The following is a 20,344-nucleotide window of genomic DNA, read 5'->3' as shown; positions in this document are numbered from 1 at the left end:
ACTTTTGATCTTGGCATGTCATAGGGGTGCATAAAAGTTTTCTGACTGAATAAGTGAAAAGCACAGTCCTGGGAACCTAGAACCCCCAGAAGAGGGTCCTCACCCCCATCCCAGTGGCAAAGAAACTCTTCTCTTGAGACTTTGTTCTAAAATCATTCTCAAGCCTGAGTCTTGGCCTCTGCAATTTCCCTTAGGCCTTTCCCTGGTCCCACAGAAAAGAATGACCACAACACCAGCAGACGCCGGACTCCCTAGGCTGGGTGGTACCTGCCAGAAGACAGCGTCTTCACCCCCGGGGCAGGTGCATTACCTGTACTCCCGCTCCTGCAGAATCTCCACGGGGTCCAGGCCCTGCGGTTTCTGGACGGGGCTGATCCGGCTCTGCTTCTGCTGCAGCTGCAGGATGGGCGAGGGCTGCCCCGGGGTCGGCTGTGGCACCGAGGGCCCGGGCACGGCGGCCGCGGGCGGCGGCGCTGCTGCAGGGGGCGCAGGCGAGGGCCGGCCGCTGGGCGCGGGCACCGGCAGCTTCTGTGGGGGGCTCGGGCCGCTCAGCTCCGGCCCCGGGCCTGCGGGACAAGAGCGACATGGGCAGCTCGGGAGGAAAGGCACCCCGTGCCCATACCCGGCCTGCCCGCTGCCCCCTGCGAGCCCGGCGATGGGAACAAGTAAAGGCCTCACGAGAAGAAAACAGCAGGGAAGGGAGGAAGATGAGGAAGGCGGGAGGGGAAAGGAAAGGGGAAAAAGAAAGAAAAAAGAAAAAAATAAAGACAAGAAGCTGGCATCTATCCCAAAGGGAAATGGCCCAAAAATGACTCTTAGGTAATAAACTGATTAAGGAATGGACAGCCAGCTTCTAGTGTAGGTCTACAGCGGGATTTTAAAAATAATTCCAGGTGCGTTCAGGGTTCTGAAAAAGCAAGGGAATCACCCACCAGTCGGATGCAATTTGGGTGTGGTCCCAAAATCACGTTTCGCAAACTACACCACAAGCCCCCTCCATCCCAGCGTGGAAGAGCCCTGCTGTTAGAACCCATGCTTTACAAGTACAGGCAGCAGCTCGCCAGTCCTCTGACGTGAACTAAAAGGGGCACACATTTTCCCTAAATGACCTATAAACTGTATTTCAGGCTTCATCAGTGCATCTAGGGAACTTTAATTTTTTACTACATATTAGAAAATATTTCTGAAAACATTCAGTGCAGGGGGAGAAAGGAATCTGCTCATTCCACCTAAGAAAACTTAGCAAATATTAAGATTCAAGAGAGCATTTTTCTCATGTTATCAGAATAAAGGGATACGCAATCATTAAGCTTATCAAAATGCACTTAAGTTAATTTAAAGCAATTTCCCACATTAAACTTCAGGAGTTTAAATTGATTGCTAGGTCTGGACCTGAAATAAGTGTTCCATCTCTCCTCTTAGGTGAATTTTTACTTACTTCAAAGTTATAAATAAAATTAGTGATGCTACCAGAGGGGTTAGTAAAAAAAAAAAAAAAAAAAAAAAAAAAACTCAGTAAGCAGATGTTAAAACCTCTCATGGGCATTCTTCCAAGTGTTTTCTATATCTTTCCAGAGAAATATTAAAATTATTAAATGGTAACAAAACTAATCATCTCTATACTTCAGAGCGACTTAATAATTAACCATACAAAGACATACATTATGAAAAAGTAGACACATTTATTCAATTTCCAGCAAACACCAGTTAGAAGTGGGCTTAAATGACAATGCCAGGATAGCAAACATTCTGACAGGAGGAATTGGAAGAGTTAGAAGAAAGTGCTTCTACAGTGTGTGTGAGTGTGAGTGTATGTGTCTGTGAGCATGTGTGTGTGTGGTGCTGTTGGTCTTTTGTTCACTTCCTTCTGAAATTAGGTAAAACTTTCCCAAAGACCTAGGGCTAGTTAAGACTTCTTGAGGTAATCTGTAGCCCTTGTTCTAGCATTGATGAAAAGTTCTGGAGGCAAAAATGCATTTCTGGTTTTTTTTTGTTTTAGGCACTGTAGATATACTATTATAATAAAGAGATTCTTTTCAGCTAAGTACATTCTGATTTTTTTTCTGAATGGGAGGTCTTTTACATAATGCATAGCTTTTCATAATATTTCAGATTTAGTTTCTTTCATCCATATGTAAGAAACCAATTTCTAAACATTAAATCTTAAGGTTGTTAAGCATTGGAATAGATATGGAGGGACATTTTTTATTATATTTTCCCTCGAGGCCTTTAAAACAGGGTAGATATTTTTTATCTGGGATGCTTGAGCCAAAAGAGAGGAGATAGAGATTTCTAACAATTACTTTAATTATCTGTGATTCTATGAACTTCCCTAATAAGCTCAAGAAACTGGTAGTTAAAAATATTGGAAAAATTTGTATGAGCACACCAAATAATAGATTTCATACACTGAAGCCCTTTAATAAAAAGAAAATCCGGGTGTTACTGATAAGATTAATATCATACTAATTACCCTAAATTCCGTTCTCAAAGTGTTTTTCCTCCTTTCAAAGTTTAAATAAGTCATCAATAAAAGCCATACCAGTGCAATAGTGTACACATTTCACTTACTCTGGGCGTTTTCTTCTTTAGCATTATGGCTTGTAAATACTTATGTAGAAGTGTGTGCCAACTCCTCGAGGTATATTCAAGTCATTGTTTTTAAAACCATACGATCAAAGGGACGTATCCAGAGCACGTCTGCTATCCCTGGTTCCAAATCTAGCCGTTTTCAGCCCATGACTGTGGACTAGATCTGATGCGTACACACAGCTAGGCTTCTTTAATCCATTAATACAGAGACATCCTTATGTGGTTGAAGGACCCTTAAAATTGAGAAGCCAGAGAGACCCAAACGTGGACTTGGATATTCAAATCTCCAATTCCAAAAGGACTACAACTCCAAAAGATACAAGGTTCACCTTGTGTCTTTCCAAAATAACTGGTAAGTTTCACCTAGGGGCTGTGTGAGCCTCAGCAAGTTACTTAGCCCCTGGTGCTTCAGTCTCCTCGTCAGTAGAACGGGGATAATAACAGTACAGTACTCACCTCACAGGGTGGTAGTGAGGATTCAATGAGACAATGTGGCTACGTGCCCAGCCCTCAGCTCTGGTCATATTTAAAGCCACCAAGGACACCAAGGTAGAGAAGCCTAGTTTAATCACTCAGCTTTTCAGAAAAGCTCCACAGCAAAAGAAAGGCTTTCAAGGAAATTTGGTACTGTGTTAGCCAGCAAATTTGGAAGTGCACTCTTCTAGAGCAAACTTCAAAATGTTTCCACAGTTTAATACAACTCAGCACAAACACTCAGATAAGTCGGCTTGCCATGTGCTTCCTGCTAATCCCCCATCAGTCACAAGCAAACTCCTTTCTAACTAAAAACTGCAAGTTCATTTACTGCCTGGGTCTATTTTATCCTCCCTCCAACAGATTATATAAAAACTTCTCTTTACAGAGACTAGGGGACTGACTGCAGCTTGCTGCAATTAGACATGCCCGGAACACAACTACCTAACCATGAGGTGTTCTGCCTGTCCTTCAGGCAGTTGAGTTGCCTGAATGGATTTTCTCTGTATCAACAGAAAGCATCTCGACAACAGACACTCATGGTCTGCAAAACGATAAGAACTCACGCCCTGATATCTTCAGATGGAGGACAAATTACATTCTTTAGCTTATCTCCTATTCCCTCGCCAATATAAACAAGTTAGGCTGAATTGTCAGAGGTACAAAATGTGTCTGTTTTCCCGTCAGTCCTCACTTCAGAAGTCAAGGTAGGTATACGCCCTGACTCTCCTGAGGGGTGTCCCACTGCAGCTAAGTGCTGGGGGGAGGGATCTTTATTAGATGCCTGAATTTAAGAAACAGGTAAACAAACTTATTAAATTACCTAAGTCTCACATGTATAGAATTTCTGTACAGAGTTCCCACTTTACCCTCTGCACAGAAGGATGTTTATGCAAATAAGTCTGTGTATTAGACAAGGATTTAAGTGGTTTCCAGAGGCTGAAAAAAATAAATGTAATAATGATGCTTACATGAAGCATACGAAGAAATTTTAGATTACTAAAAAAAGGAGAGGGGGAAGCAGGAGAGGCACCAGCACTGAAAAAAATCACCAATGAATCTCTCACTTTCTACCATGAAGGCTTCCCTACCCACCGCAAAAAAACCCAAAACTTTTCAGTTCCTATTTTGAACTCTGCTTTAGTCTCTAAAAAGAAAAAGGGATCAAAATTAAAAGAAAAACGCTGGGTTTGATTTGAGTGAAGCCCACAGCAGGCAAGGACCAGAGTTATTTATTTGTTCAGTGCATACTTCCGCCAGTCACACTGTAATTCCCTGGTGGTGGCACTTGTGAATGATTACTTTGGAGTAGGTTTGAGGCAGGTCACCCCAGCCAAAAAGATGCTCTTCACACATGAATGACACTGGCAAATGGGACAAGAGAAAAGTGGAATCACAGCTACCACCAGTGAAGCTGACATACTTAAATTGATTTTTTCCTGAACTATTAGAAGAGGCATTTATAAGCAATTATATTGCTTTATTTAAGAAAAGGAGGGGGATAAACAATTAATACAAGTAATATTAACTTAAAAAACCTTTCTTTGGGTCTTCCTTGGACTTGTCCGAAATACCCATGCAAAAAAAAAAAAAAGTGTCTTTGTCAAGTACGGTCATCATCTCCCTGTGAAATCTGAGATTTGGGGACAAGATGAGCAAGGTAACCTCCCCCTCCCAGTGGCAGGAATGAGTCTGCTCTATTCGAAGAAAGTATCCTCTTTCCTCCTTTATCCATAGCCTCTTTGCCCACTCTGGCACTATCCGCCCAAATATTTTCATTTCTAATGACTGCTGGAAATACAAAAGACACGAGAAGTGAGTAACAATGACAGGACCCTGGCGAGGGAAGATGTACGCATTGGGTAAAAAAAAAAAAAAAAAAAAAAAAATGGAGCCCTCTTCTCTGGAAATGATCCAGAAAATGCACCCAGGATTGTGTTGGTTAGGATGTGAAGTATTTGTTATATACAAGTGTCCGGCTAACTGAAAATCCATCCTTTAAGTTTTACTACGTCATCTGATCTCACTGTGGTGACTTTGGCTGAAAGGGTTTCTCAAACAAAATCACTTAGCTTGCTGCCTTCTTGAACAATACCCTGGAAACTTTTCCTATTGTGCGTAGGTCATTTTGTTGTTGTTGTTGTTGTTTTTTGTTTTTTTTATCAGTACGAGAGCCTCTCACTGTTGTGGCCTCTCCCATTGCGGAGCACAGGCTCCAGACGCGCAGGCTCAGCGGCCATGGCTCATGGGCCTAGCCGCTCCACGGCATGTGGGATCTTCCCAGACCGGGGCACGAACCCGTGTCCCCTGCATCGGCAGGCGGACTCTCAACCACTGCGCCACCAGGGAAGCCCTCGTAGGTCATTTTTAAAAATAACAAGCCTCGCTGAGGTCCATGATGAGGGGATACCCCAGGACAAGCTGCGATGCACGGGGAGGTATGCCTGTGTGACATGGTCCCTCACGATTACCTTTTGAGAGGCGCAGACTTCGCTCCTTCCACCTTAAACTACCAACAATCTGACTATGACCATTCAGCCTCTACTGGGACCTCCTTTAGTTAATGCTCCTCATATACTGAGATGCAGGATACCAAGGTCACCAATGTTGCTGACACCGTGTCTAGAGTATGAATAAAAAGGCTCTCAGAAAGGAGCAGAGATCCTTTTCCTTCCTATGCACAGGAGTGAAATGCCCGCACTTGGTACACAGAGCTTGGGAAAGAGTCTTTCCCTTGTCATGAGCCTATTGGTCACGAAGGAGCCAGGATGGGGAAGGGGATAAGGCCATGGGCTCTCCAGTCAGACTGCTGGCATTGAATCCTGACTCTCCATACCCCAGATGTGCCACACGTGCGAGGTACTTATTACTGAGCGTGGAGTACAAGGTAAGCTAGCAGGCACTCAGTAAGCACAAGCTACACACGTGCATAGACATACACACATTCTTGCTTCTCTCTGGCTGCATTCCTGAGAGCTAGTTTTTACAGTTTAAAGCCTCTGAACACACTTGAGTGTTCAAACTACCATTTTATGCATGGTTTTCCTGTACAACATTTTCCGTCTCTGATTTTTGGTCCCATGGGGTCCTCCACCTACCAGAGCACTGTGGTGAACACACCAAAACCTAGAGATGCCATGATACTTTCTTGCTCTTTAAAAGAACCATTCCTAAGGCTCCATCTACAATTAACAAGATGCGTGTATCCTTCTAGTAGGCAACCCTTAAGAGTTTCCTCTACCAGAAAAGAAACATTTACAAACTCAGAAGGTAGAATAATAAAAATAATAACAACAATCTGAACTCTTTCCCTTCGTCTAAGTCCCAAAACCTAAGAAGAAGACCGATAACCCAAACTAGTTGCAACGATCAGCTGTCAGGGCCTGCCCAAATGAGAGGGAATCACTCACAGGAAAGGGTGTCAATGACAAGGAAGCACCCTGGAATTCAAATTCCCTAAGATTCAAATTCTCTGGAATTCAAAACTGTGGTAGAATAGAACCATAAACTCTGTGCTTATCTAGTTGCTAACCAAAACCTTCCCAGAGAAAACAACATTCATGCACGATCACCCTAGAGCCCCTTGGAGCTCTGAATTCTATCCGTGGGATCAAGCCAGACCACCAGAAGGTCGTACAAAGGACTACCTCATCTCAACCCATTATATAATGTCATAGCTTCAGATCTGATGCCAGGGCACATGGGAAATAGGCCATGTGGATTCTGTTACTCTCTTTGTTATGAACAAATGTTACCAATGCCTCTACCATGCAGTGCCCCTTACAATAATAATAACAATAATTTTTTAAAAAGTTCCCACCTGGGAAAGCTACTTTATACTCTCATGCTAGAAAAGACTCTGCGTCCACTGAGAAACTGGTAAGCAACTTCCTTCCGAGTGGTGAGTATCAGGCACCTGACCCTGTCTCCTTTCCTGACTGCCAGGAAACTCGAGTCACCTTGGAAGCTCAGATGCAGCAGCTCCTGTAGCTCCCCCCCACCCACATTGCCAACCTCCCTGACCTTGATTTCTACTTCCCTTTGTCTCTGATTTTCTACTTGGTAATTCCTTTACCGCAGGTATGCTTCTTTGGAAGCCTCCCCAGATGCTTTTCACAAAAAGGGACAGACGTAAATAAATAAATAAATAAACAGACACGAAATAGCTCAAGGAGAGCAGATTCGAGACGTGCGTGTTGGCAACGGAACATACGGGGTGTAGGGGTTCCTAACCCGGGGTGTGTGTAGACGGGCTTCCGACAAACCTCGCACCGCTTGAAAGAGAATGCGAAATCACGGGGCTTTGTGCTTATAGCCACGGCTTGTGCCAGAGTCTGCAAAGTTTAAGAAGCACTGCTCGAGGACGTAGGCAGAGGAGACCAAGAAGCGTGGCCAACTAAGTGAAGCAAAGACAAGGGAACCGGGGAGGTGCAACAGAAGGCTACGTCAGCCCTGAGCTGATACCACCAGCCCAGCACTTCTGTGCAGTTAGCAGTCCTTCCCGTCCGAGTTGGACCATCACGTTACTCATTCGGTTGCCTATGAACCTACCAGATGGCCTGCTGTAGTTGACAAGGGCCTGCTGCTGCGGCGGCGGCGGGGGCTGCGGCTGCGGTGGCGGCTGCGGCTGAGGCGCCGCCTGCTGCTGCTGCATGCCCGGCAACGTCCTTTTCCCCTGGACCGCGAGCTGCAGCGTTTCCGGGAGGGGCTGGCCCCGGGCCAGCATTTTGTAAGCTAAAATCTGAGCTCGCAGCTGATGCAGCTGGACGGGACTGAAAGGCGAGGGCCCCCTGTTGGGCTGGCTCATCGCCTGCGGGTCGCCTGGGATGAGGGTCCCTGGCTGGCTTGGTGGCATCTGCGGTGCGGTTGGGCCACTTCCCGATATAGGGCTGGAGACGTGCTCGGGGGCTCCCAGCGGAGACGGGTGCGGCGACATGTAGCCTAGAATGAAACACAAAAGGAGAGGTCACAGGCTGCCCCCCCCCAGACCCTGAAGGAGAAGCATTCCCGAACGTTTTGATAATTTTCTAGAACAGCACTGATGGACAGACATCGAAAGCATAGGTAACTTAATAATTATGGGCTTTTATATAACTTAAAACTTATATATATCAAATGTATGCATAATTTAAAGAAACAGGCAAAAGTAATTTTAATAATATATAATTTAAATCGACATACCCCAAATATTATCATTTCAAAGTATAACAATTATTAAAGAGAGTTTTTATGTTCTTTTCTTCCTATTCAGTTACGACGCTGTCTCCACTGGGACTAACCACATCTCAAGTGATGGACAGCCATATGTGTCCTAGAAAGTAAACTGGTAGTGGCTGTCGTACACCTAAAGGAAGGGCACCAGGGGACAGTATTATACGTTAAAAGTAGCCTGACCTGGAGAACAGAACGTGAAGGTGGCTGCTCTGTTGCAGTGGGGAATGAGTCTCTCATGGGGATATTACTTGGTTTATTATAATGCACTTTATGAATAATTTGCCATGATTGAGGGCCTCCGTTGTTGTAGGCACTAAGTAAGGCACTGTACATACTATGTTAGCTGAGTCCTCCCTGGAAACCGAGACTGATGGAAGGACTGAGTGGAGCTGATTTATCTGGAAGGCACAGGGGCACTGGCAGGGGGGCGGAAAGGTGCTACGTGGAAGGGACGGCAGCCAGTAATGGGTGCATGATTAAGCCAGTTGCTGTAGTGGGTACCTGAAGATTAATCTCACGCACAAGTTCTGGGATAAAAGGCACATAACTTGGGCTTCCCTGGTGGCGCAGTGGTTGAGAGTCCGCCTGCCGATGCAGGGGACACGGGTTCGTGCCCCGGTCCGGGAGGGTCCCACATGCCACGGAGCGGCTGGGCCCGTGAGCCATGGCCGCTGAGCGTGTGCGTCCGGAGCCTGTGCTCCACTACAGGAGAGGCCACAACAGTGAGAGGCCCGCGTACCGCAAAAAAAAAAAAAAAAACAAAACAAAAACAAAAAAAAAGGCACATAACTTGCCTCCAAATTATCCCAGGGAAGGAGCTGGGGTATTTACACTCCATCACTGGTCACTGGTTATGACTCTGGGGATCATTAGTCCCCGGGGACTTTGCCATGTGTGAGTAAGGCGGACTCAAGTAGACTGAAGGTGAGATGGTAGACTGGCCAGTGGATATAAGGCTGGTGGGAGCACAGAAATGGTAAGAAGAATTAGAGGGAAGTGAGTGGAGTATACATGTTTTCTACAGTCCTCACCACATCCCCAGAGGATATGTACTGTCACCTCGTTTTTTAAAACGAGGAAAGGGAAGCTCAGCGAGTTAGCGAGTTACCCCAGGTCACACAATCAGATCTTGGTAGCTCCAAGATTTAAACCAAGGTTTGTCTGAATCCAAGGCATATGCTCTTTCCATGGTCTAATATTAATTTGGTTTTATAAAAATAAATTAAAGGCTTGAAAGTTTCAAACATCTTCTAGAACCCTTTACGCTACAATATAAAAATGAGAGTAATCTGCTTCGGTTACAAGAGATCTAAATGGGAAAGTTAAGAAGACTTTACTTAAGAAAGAAAAGTCAAAATGCACAAAAATTTCAAGGAACTTATTTCAAGAGATGAACTGTACAGCCTGGACAGAGAATGCCTAGAAAAACACACGACTGAGCATTGCTGAAGGGAAATCCAAGGGGAAGGAGAGGACAGAGTGGCCTACTGTAGTCCAAAAGGTTATCTTCAATTCAAACTGAGTGTGATTCATCAACTCAGAGGTGTCCTAAGACGCAAGTAAAACATTAGATTAAAGGGCTTTGCCTTTAATAAATGCCCCTGCATCACACTTATTTTAAAGGTCATCACATGGGTGTTTATTAGGCAGCGGCTGTGTGTTCGAACCCTTGTCAAATCTGAGCCAAGACAGCTCTATGCATCTATGTGGAATCACAGCGGCCCAGGAATATCTGACCCACATTGCCTGGGGACTCATCATCATCATCCACAAGACTAGAGAAAATAAAGGATACAGTTACTTTTACCTCGAACTGCCATTTGGAGAGGGAAACAAATTTAGCCTGATCCTCTAAGACAAGAGTAGGTTTTGTTCTATCAATTGGTGAATTGTAGAACTCCATTCAGAGTAATCCTGCCCTGAAGAGAAATGGAAAAACTGCTAACTCACTCCCCAAATCCCTACTCTACAAGCGAGCACAAAAATCACGCAGCCATTAGGATTCTAGTTGGTCATAAAAGTTAGCCAAGAAAATGCCCCTGAAATCAGCTTGCAAGACAAGCAGAAATTTAAATTCCAGGATGTTGTTATTTATCACAATAAACATTTAGAGAATATCGATAACATACACTTAACTTCATCATTAACATTCTTCCTTCTTAATGAGGTTAACATTCACCTCCTATTAGTAATGCTGGTGCAAAATGGTAGTTTGTTCATTAGGAAAGCACCTTCCTAACACCTTTTTGACCAACCCTGCATCTACCACTGGAGGAAAAACTTCCTACTATAGTTACTGACATTTTCATGGTAGAAGGGATACAACCAGGTGTTAAAATGGGCCATGTCTCCTGCCTCCTAGTCCATCCTCCTTCCCGAGGGCATCATCAATTATAGTTTACCCATGATAAGTCACAGGATGCCTAATACAACAGACCAAAACATTAGACGATCCAATCTAAAGGCAACTGTGCAACGCTGTTCATCAAATCTGCTCTTTTCAGCTATGAACTCCTGGCAAGGCAAAGTTACGAAGATGAGACAGTTACATTAAGTACAGTAGTTCATTTTACCTCACATTTGCTAAGAAACTAAGAGTGGAATAAAAATCATTTTCCAGAATTAATCAATACAACAAAATTCTCCCTCAAGTGTGGAAAGAAGAAGAAACTGGGGGTGGGAAAATTTGTTGCCTAGAATTTATAGGGGATGTTAATAGAATCATTCTATCACAGTATGACATTAAAAATGTGACAGTGTTTCAGCTAAAGTGAGAGAGATTTCTTTTTTTTAATGACATGACTTGCATTCCACAAAACTTCAGGAAAATCAGAATCTAAATGATACACCATAATATATTTTCATAATTATCTTCAGTTGAGAAAACGGTGAAGAAATTACCTGAGAGTGAAATACCTTTGTCTGCAGGATGATGGTGCTGATGCAGAATCTGCTCTTTTTTGAAATCTGGTTCGATTTGCTCATTTAAAAAAAAAGTAGTCAAAAACTGGCAGTTTTCCTTCCCTCATCTTCAAGGGCCATTATCTCCCTAGGTGCACCTTGCCTCAGAGAGAGGCAATCACCTCTCTCCTTTTAATAAACTTGAATTTTTAAGTGCCAATTTTATATGAATTTTCTCTTCACACACACACATACAAACATTAAATATTATATACTTGCCTTTAAAGGCTTTTTCTAGCCAATGGACTAAAAATAAACAACGTTATCATTGGGACCATAAGGTACACAATTCAGTATTTATTGAAGGAAATGGTTTTGCGTCTCAACCAATACCTTAAAATAACCTAATAGGTTGCTAGGTAGTTAAAGCGGGCAGTCTTCCGATCAATACCACACCTCTCTGTACCTGTGTGTTTATAAATGGCTTCCTACGACGGGGTTTTTAAAGATATATGCTATTATGGAGTCTGAATTCTTTTTAGATAATTATATAGACTGAGACTGCATTATACCAATACTACTTTATTCAAAGACATATTTTAAATCACTAATTCCCCAGCTTACAAGGCACTTTACTATTACAGCGAAAAATATTCCGTGCTAGTTCTGATTCCATCTAACTTAATGCAGACTTCTGCATTCCAAAGTAATTATAACTTACAGAAATTATATAAAAATTAAGATCTGTTGAAAAGTGTTCACTTTTGAATACATAAATTCACTTCTCTACCTACTTGAACAAAATTTACTCAATTTCCAATTATGTGCTAGACATTGTGCCAAGTATTGGAGATTCCAGGAAAAAAATCATCATTCTAGAAGTTGAAGAAAGGAACTGAGCTATGAAAGAAATTTTAAAGATACATAAAAGTAAAAATGCTCACTTATAATTCACGCATTTCAAGTGTTTTCCTTTGGAGTCTTCCTAGGGCGCCACTACTAGAGGTACTGCAAAGCTGGGAGCAGACAGAGCCACCACTAGCTCTGAGAATCACTGAATATAACTCATCTATACCTCCCAGGTATTAAAATGAGATCTACATTAGCTCTGTGAACACACCTGGCTCTTTAGAATTTAAATGATAAACCTGGAAGTGTCGTCTCAATTTGTTCTTAACCCTGAATGGGTCAAATTCTTTTCTTCCTGTACCTAAAGAAGTCCCAATGAGTCAGCCTGCTTTTCTAACATGGTCAAGATTTTACAAGTCATTTGCAAAACTTACGCCTGCCTGCCATCAAAATTCAGATCAGAGTCCAGGATCTTCAAAAACCTGCCCGAATATTAGTAAAGATGCACTCCTATGCCTCCATGACTTGCTTTTATATAAATATATATATGTATTTAAAAGCAAATACATTTCTCTAAACCCTCACAGTCAAAAATCTTCCCTTGGGTTGATGGATGTCTGATCATGGATGGAGAAAAAAAACTCACATACATTAAATTACAAAAAAGTATATACAACAACACATAAAGCATACACTTTGAATTAGAATATCAGCACATTAATTAGTGCTGGATTAGTCATGCCCTTGGCATGCTGAAATGTCCATATAATGATTCTGAAAAGAGGTTACATTGCATCCAAAAGACTTTGAGGTATCTTTATTATTCTATTTATTTATTTGGCTGCATTGGGTCTCCGTTGCCGCTCGCGGGCTTTGTCTAGTTGTGGCGAGCGGGAGCTACTCTTCATTGCGGTACGCGGGCTTCTCATTGCAGTGGCTTCTCTTGGTGCGGAGCATGGGCTCTAGGCGTGTGGGCTCATTAGTCGTGGCTCGCGGCCTCAGTAGTTGTGGCTCGCGGGCTCTAGAGTGCAGGCTCAGTAGTTGTGGCGCACGGGCTTAGCTGCTCCGCGGCATGTGGGATCCTCTAGGACCAGAGCTCGAACCCTTGTCCCCTGCATTGGCAGGCGGATTCTTAACCACTGCACCACCAGGGAAGCCCCTGAGACATCTTTATTATGTCTTCAATAATGAGGAGAAAAGGCACCCAAAAGAAGAGAAATCTACCATACATTGATTTGGCCATTATTGTGGGTTGAACTGTGTCCTCTACAAAGAAATGTTGAAACCCTAACCCCTGGTACCTGTGAATGTGACCTTATTTGGAAATAGGATCTTTGCAGATGTAATCAAGTGAAGATGAGGTCACACTGGATTAGGGTAGACTCTAATCCAATGACTGGTGCCCTTATAGGAAGAGGGAACTCTGGACACACACACAGACACACAGGCAAAATGTCATGTGGAGAGCAAGACGGAGATTGGAATGACAGATCTACAAGCCAAGGAATGTCAAATATTGCTGGCAACCACCAGAAGCTAGAAAGAGGCAAAGAAGGATTCTTCCTTAAAAACTTCAGCGAGATCACAGCCCTGCTACTACCTTGATTTCAGATTTCTGGCCTCCGGAACTTTGAGAGAATACATTTCTATTGTTTTAGGCTACCCAGCTTGTGGTAATTTGTTACAGCAGCCCTAAGAGACTAAGAGAGCCACCCACCAGCAATGACAGGTTATTCCACTGCCAGAAAAAGCCACCTTACAAAGTAGGAGTGTACAATTCAAGGGACACGGGTGGCTCATCTTACCTTCACATCTATGCTGTTATTGGGAGGCAGACCTGGAGTCTCCTTCTGGCCCTGTCACTTACCGGATGTGCAAACTTAAGAAAACAAAGTAAATTCTCAGAGCTGTAGCCTCTCCATCTATAAAACTGGGGTAATATAATTTATCTCACAAGTTCAGGGTACAGATTCTGCATGAAGTACACAAAGCACTTTGCAGAGTGATTGGACACATGGTGGCCAGTAAAACGACTAGGATTTTGCAAAGAAAATTGCCCACATCAACCATAAAGTTGTGTTGGTGGGGATAAGGGGAGATTTCTACAGGGAAAAGAAACCGGCTGGATTCCATCCTCCTTAAACACATTCTCTGGAAGTCATAATTAAAATAACCAATAGGAAAGATGAAAGACTGTGGTACAGAGCCAAAATCAGGTATGTAGCAGACACAAACCTTGGCTGTGTTGGTCCATCGGACTCTGGGGAGGGCCCATTCCTGGGTGAGGAGGTCGCATAGCGGTGCCCTTCATGGATCCACAATGGATATCTTCCACAACCCCCTTGTCATGCATACCATCAATGGGCTGAAAGATTTACAGAATATCAGTCAGACGTCTCTTTAAGGCATAATATTTCTATCTGGTGTTTTAAGACCCCTTCCTAAAAAGTCTTCAAAATTGTGGCGCGATCATCTATTACCCATATGATAGTCATATATTTTGACATTTATTTTACATATATTACTATTTACATAGATTTCATAGATGGGACAAAAAATAAAATAAAAAAAACTACACCAATAGGATCAGCAAAACTACCTGTGAAGTCAAAAGTTAAGGCTTTAAACAGTTGAAATGCTTTTGGTCATGTCAAAACCTGCAAAATAAAAATGAAGTTCTGTTCACAAGGTAGACAAATATAAACTATTCTTCCATACCCTCTTACGTAAGTCCTGAAACCTGCCATAGGTTGAAGCTAGTCCAAAGTCTGAATGAAGGAAGGAAGACTCTTTGAAACGTCTGTGATGATCTATTTTTTGGTAGCTTTTTTTCATCAGAGGGGAAGGAACCATGGAAAGTTTAAAAGTTGAAAGCAGAAAGTTCCAAGGCAGTTGGGAAAAGAGGGACAGACAGGGTAGAGCGATGAATGGGGGTAAATTCTGAACGGGAAAGAGGGTGAAACAGATGAAGCTATACTACAGAGGGAGGAAGACAGAAAAAGGTTAACGGCAGAGTTTGGAAAAAAATAAAGAACACAGGGGCTGGAAACAGGACTTGAGGCCTTGTACACAACAGACACACAATAAATAGCCATTGAATTGACACTAATCCAATCCAGAATTGGGCAATGGAGCATGTGTTTGAGAAAGGAAAAGTCTATTCCTCCCCAAACTGGAATAGCAATTTTCAAAACAGCCTGAAAGGAATATTTCCAGGAGTTTATAGAAACCAAATGACTTCAAGCAAGAAAGTATGAGTGTTTGCAGTTTTGGAGAAAGGAAAGTTAATTTCTGCAGAGTCAAAAGCATGCACTTGAAAAGAGGAGAAATTTACCATAAAGAGGATGTTCAGAAGAAAAATGGGAAGAATTTGGTATAAAGAGTGTCTCTGAGTCTGTTAAATAGTAATAATAGAGAGGAAATCAAAGCAACACAGCAGATGTATTTAGGCCACTTGTTTATTTATTTCCAGTAATGTTGAAAAGCAAAAAGCTGAAGCTCAGAGGGAGACGGAGGAGAAAGACAAGGAATAAAGCTGCCTATAAAAAGATTCTCAGAAAGTGAAGGCATCTGGTCAGCAGGTGTGAACTCCAGGCACTTCACCATGTCCTCACCCAGGGAATTATCTGAGGGACTGCGGGCTGAGGAAAAGCAGGATGAGAAAATGCAAAACTTGCAGAATGAGAGCAAATCAAAACAAAAAAGAGCATTGATGGGGGCAGAGAATAGGAGAAAATGTGACAAAGATGCTAGATAACGGAACAGAAGGGATCAGAAGATACACTTATACATAAAAACAACCCCGGGGCAAAAACATAACATTAGCCCAATACACTCATGCATACGTTTAACTTTTAAACGCTTAAACAGTAATAGGGGTGAGCTAAATATTTTCTTTCAAATTTTCATTTTGGAGGTGAAACATCCTTAAACCCTTCTGAAATTATTTAACCCGCTTGGACTAAGGTTAACAAGTGACAGATCCGGTCTATAATATACCTCCCAAATTAATATGAACACAAGATGATTTAATGACTTCGATATGTCTATATGTTCAATATGTCTCCTAAAGAATGTGATATGGAAAACGAGCAACTTTATTTCTCTACATACCTGACAAGCTAAAAATGTGTTTAAAAGAAATGAAAAAAGCAGGGAGAGAACTTGGGGATATTATAGGGCTATCCATGATATCTTGTTCAATGAAAAAGACGTTGTTTCAGAGTAATTAACAGTGATGATACGATGCTATTATGGTAAAAGGGAACATTTTTTAAAATCATACCTGAATATGCATACCTGTGCTTAGATGGTATTTTTACTGAAGATGGAGAAAAGTAAGGTGTAAAAAGCATATATAATAAGCTGTTACCGGGGGTGAACCACTTCTTTTATTTATGTCAATATGGTTTTACTTTTCAAAATAAGCATATATTAATTTTCTGATTTGAAAATCATCAAATAACAAAATTTGCAAAACATGAATCTTCCCTTCTGGGCTGCAATGCCTTATCTTAAAACTGACCGCCAGGGACTTCCCTGGTGGTGCAGTGGTTAAGAATCTGCCTGCCAATGCAGGGGACACAGTTCGAGCCCTGGTCTGGGAAGATCCCACATGCCACGGAGCAACTAAGCCCGTGTGCTACAACTACTGAGCCTGTGCCTAGAGCCCGCGAGCCACAGCTACTGAGCCCGTGTGCCACAGCTACTGAAGCCTGTGCACCTAGAGCCTGTGCTCCACAACAAGAGAAGCCGCCGCAACGAGAAGCCCGCGCATCGCAACGAAGAGTAGCCCCCGCTCACCGCAACTAGAGAAAGCCCGTGTGCAGCAACGAAGACCCAATGCAGCCCCAAATTAAAGAAAACAAAAACAAAAAACCCCAAACTGACCTCCAGTCCTACACAATTAAAGGGAAGAACTGCTCTTTTCTGCGGTAACCTTTCTGTTTCAAACCAGTATCTCCCACAGCTTGCCTGCTTAACATCAAGAGGCATCTCCACCACCCTGTCCACCTGTGATGTCACCTGGAAAAGATGTAAAACCTCTACACATCTCTTCAGGCCTAACCTTCAGGTAATACACAATGGTCCCATAGATTTTCTATGGCTACTGCTACGTCTCGGAGCAAATTGTCACAGAGGATCACGTTTGCTTTCTCAAAAGGCCATTCTCTCTTCTTTGCATCTCCCGCAAAGGCATAATGCCCACGTCATACCGTTATGCTCATCCCAACAGCAACAACCCGAATCTCATAAATGGAAGATTATCATAACCTTCGTCCAGAAACAAACAACTGGCCCTGGGTTCTGCAAAATCAGAGCCCTCTTCCAAAACCAGAATAAAGCCACTTCACAGACAGAGAGCAAAGTGCATTTTTAGGAATTCCCTAAAAACTACTTTATTTCAATCGAAACTTTTTTGAAAAAATCCTTTAGGAAAGGACTCATTTTCCTTTTATTCTTTGGGAACTACGGGATCTTTTTAGGGAAGAAAAATTTTCAATACGTTCATTCATGGATGATATACGGTACTTAACGTACATAGTTGGGAAAAAAAGCAAGAGTTATTCACTAATATACTTATTTGCCAAGCCAAAATACCTGCAACCCACAATTCAAAGGATCTGTCAGACTGCATATTGTAGAACTTCCCTGGTGGTCCAGTGGTTAAGACGCCATGCTTCCAATAATGCACAGGGCATGGGTTTGATCCCTGGCCAGGGAAGTTCCACATGCCACGTGGCGTGGCCCAAAAAAAAAAAAAAGAAAAGAGAGAGAGGGAGAGAGAGCTGCATATTGTAGCTAATACTTTTTAAAAAGCCAAGATCAGATCTCCCTGACTGGTGCAACATCTGTAACAATAAAAGAGCCTTGGAATGTATGTTTTCAATAATGTACAAGATAAGAGAAAGACCTAGCTTGATTCTCTTGTAAACAATAGTAGAAAAAAGAGAGGGGAGTTATCAGTGATTATTAGCCATCCATGACTCAGAAGATGGACGGATGGATGGACGGGAGAATGAACTCTTACCTTATGCATTTGATGCATGCCTTCCTGCGGGAAATCAGCAGACCCCATCGACGGCATAGGGTGTGAGACACTTGGAGGCCCAGGACTTGGCCCCATCATACTGTGGACGGAACCTGGGGATGGTCCAGGTCCTGGACTGGGCCCAAGAATTGGTCCAGGAGAGGGTCCCGGCCCTGGCGAAGGCCCTGGGTGGGGCATCGCACCAGGGTCTGTGGGCGTGGACATCTACTTCTCCTGACTCTGCCAGTCAGTACAGTGATACTGAGTTGGAAAGAAGAGAAAGGAATGTTTTAAACATGATGTTACGATCAGAATAAAACAGTTGTTAGTATTAGATGGTGCCATTTCCATAACAAACATCAAACAGAACTGCCCTGTCTAGCCCGGATGTTTGAGAGAGTGTGATATATATCCATCTGCCCTAGTCTTTATGAAGACCTCTTATTTAAAATGATTCCCCGGAAAGATATAAATCATCTAAGATCCAAAAAAAGGCTCACTGGAGAAACTCAAATGTAAGACATAAGGAGAATTCTAAACAAGCTTAAAATTTATTACTGAAGCCAACAGATGCTCTTCATTACTTGGGCACCTTACAAGGCATTAACCCCACAAAGCCATTAAAATATACACCTCCTCAAGAAATACCCAACCAAGACCCACTTGCATAAGTCAATAAGCATTCAAACTTCACAGAATTCTAGAGAGTTAAAAGGGGGAGCAAGTACAATTTCATAAACTGAGGATGAAAGGGAATTGCCAATCATGGGAAAAGAAGAGGTTAATGGCAGTCAGACAAATACGGGTTCACACAGCCGCATAGGCAATGACGCACTGAGACTAAAATGTGATGGTACGTGTAAAACCATAGCTCTGTGCCTGGCACAACAAGCAGCCTCTCTTACTGAGCCTTACTCCCCGGCCCTGCCACCTCCACTCCAGCAGAAACGAACAGAAGGGCAGGTTAAGATGTGGTCCTACCACCAGGTAATTAATTAAAGACCACGTGGACAGTGAAGGGCAGGGATTCATCCCGGGCCTCTCTGGGGTCCAAGACTCACACGAGACATCAACCACGACTCCTGGATCGGGGCCCACCAGAGGCGTGGTATGAAAATTCCAGTTCTCCAGCAAAGCGGTATTCCATCGCCCATGTGCCAAGACTTCTTGGCATCCCCACCGGGGAACTGCCTCGTGGGGTGGGTACGACGGGATCTTGGATATCAGCCAAAATGAGTAAATAAGCTGTTTTCTGAATTTTGATGGAGATGAATGATCCCAGGGTAGTCATGGTGATATATTATGTCATCTGGGGGCACACACCTGTACACACAAAACCTCTTCTGATGCCGAACTCACAGAATCCTAAGTGGACTTGCTTACCCACTGATTAGTGGCAGGGAAGAAATTAGACCATAGGGGCCAGGTCACCCACAGCAGGGCTCTTTCCATGGTGAAATGAGAGGTTAGAGGGAAAATTAAATGAAAAAACCCACGTTACTTCCATTCTTAGCTAACTACCGTCACCTCTCGAGGAATCTCTAGAATGTGAGGGCCGTGAGGGTGAGGTCTGGCCCTTCTTCGCTCCTGTATCCCCAGCACCTCCAACCAGCATGGAGTAAGTGCTCAGAAAAGATCTGAATGAAGTGTAGACAAAGTTGCAAGGGCAAACTATTAATAGAGTCAATTATTAAAAAATAAAAAAATTAAGAGAGCAATCAGGGTTTGAGGTATGTTCAAACAAAGAAATCTGAAAAGTGGAGGCAAGAATTTGGCCAATCTGATAAATGAATTAGGGCTAGAACAGGAAGGGATGAAAGGCTGCTTTGGACTGATTTTAAGCAAGGGATCACTCAAACTGTTTTGCTGATACAAGATGGGACTAAGAGAACACAGTTCAAGTGATTTCTAAAACAACAGGGAAGCTTGGACAGTAAATTATAGCCTGAATTCACAAGAGAGCCAAATGTTATTATTTATTCTTTGTGATTAACAAAGCAGGCGGAAGTAACCTTTTTTTTTTTTTTTTTTTGGATTCCACCCCCTCACATATACACACACCCACCCACGTCCAGTCAGCATTTTAAATTTAGGACGCTGACGTCAATTCAGGGGTACTACAAGTTAAAATGTTCTTTCATGTATATCAGCAAACTAATAAACCCCTTTATTTTTTAGTGAATAAAAGGAAATTGCTTACTTCCTGTTATGATTTACCTTGAAATTGGCTTCAATGGCTATGATGGCAAGATACCACAAGTTTGAACAATGAAGATACAAATG

At 42.9% G+C, this 20,344-nt stretch overlaps 1 protein-coding gene across 8 annotated transcripts in view; it reads right to left on the bottom strand.

The window, feature by feature from the left end:
* Positions 1 to 20,344, bottom strand: part of SMARCA2 (SWI/SNF related, matrix associated, actin dependent regulator of chromatin, subfamily a, member 2) — a 179,082-nt gene that overhangs the window by 146,951 nt on the left and 11,787 nt on the right. For 5 of the 8 annotated variants that reach the window (XM_032634486.1, XM_032634490.1, XM_032634487.1 and 2 more), the window contains 4 exons: positions 18,062 to 18,322; positions 14,266 to 14,395; positions 7,618 to 8,007; positions 311 to 566 (listed from right to left, as the gene is read on the bottom strand). In XM_032634486.1, the coding sequence (XP_032490377.1) occupies positions 311 to 566; positions 7,618 to 8,007; positions 14,266 to 14,395; positions 18,062 to 18,286 (1,001 nt within the window). In that variant the 5' untranslated portion in view covers positions 18,287 to 18,322. Of the gene's footprint in view, positions 1 to 310; positions 567 to 7,617; positions 8,008 to 14,265; positions 14,396 to 18,061; positions 18,323 to 20,344 lie in introns of those variants that run through there. The other 3 variants (XM_032634492.1, XM_032634494.1, XM_032634493.1) reach the window with 1 other exon arrangement.

Source organism: Phocoena sinus, chromosome 6 (genome assembly GCF_008692025.1).
Source record: "Phocoena sinus isolate mPhoSin1 chromosome 6, mPhoSin1.pri, whole genome shotgun sequence".
Lineage (NCBI taxonomy): Eukaryota > Metazoa > Chordata > Mammalia > Artiodactyla > Phocoenidae > Phocoena > Phocoena sinus.
This window is presented reverse-complemented; position numbering and strand designations above follow the sequence as displayed.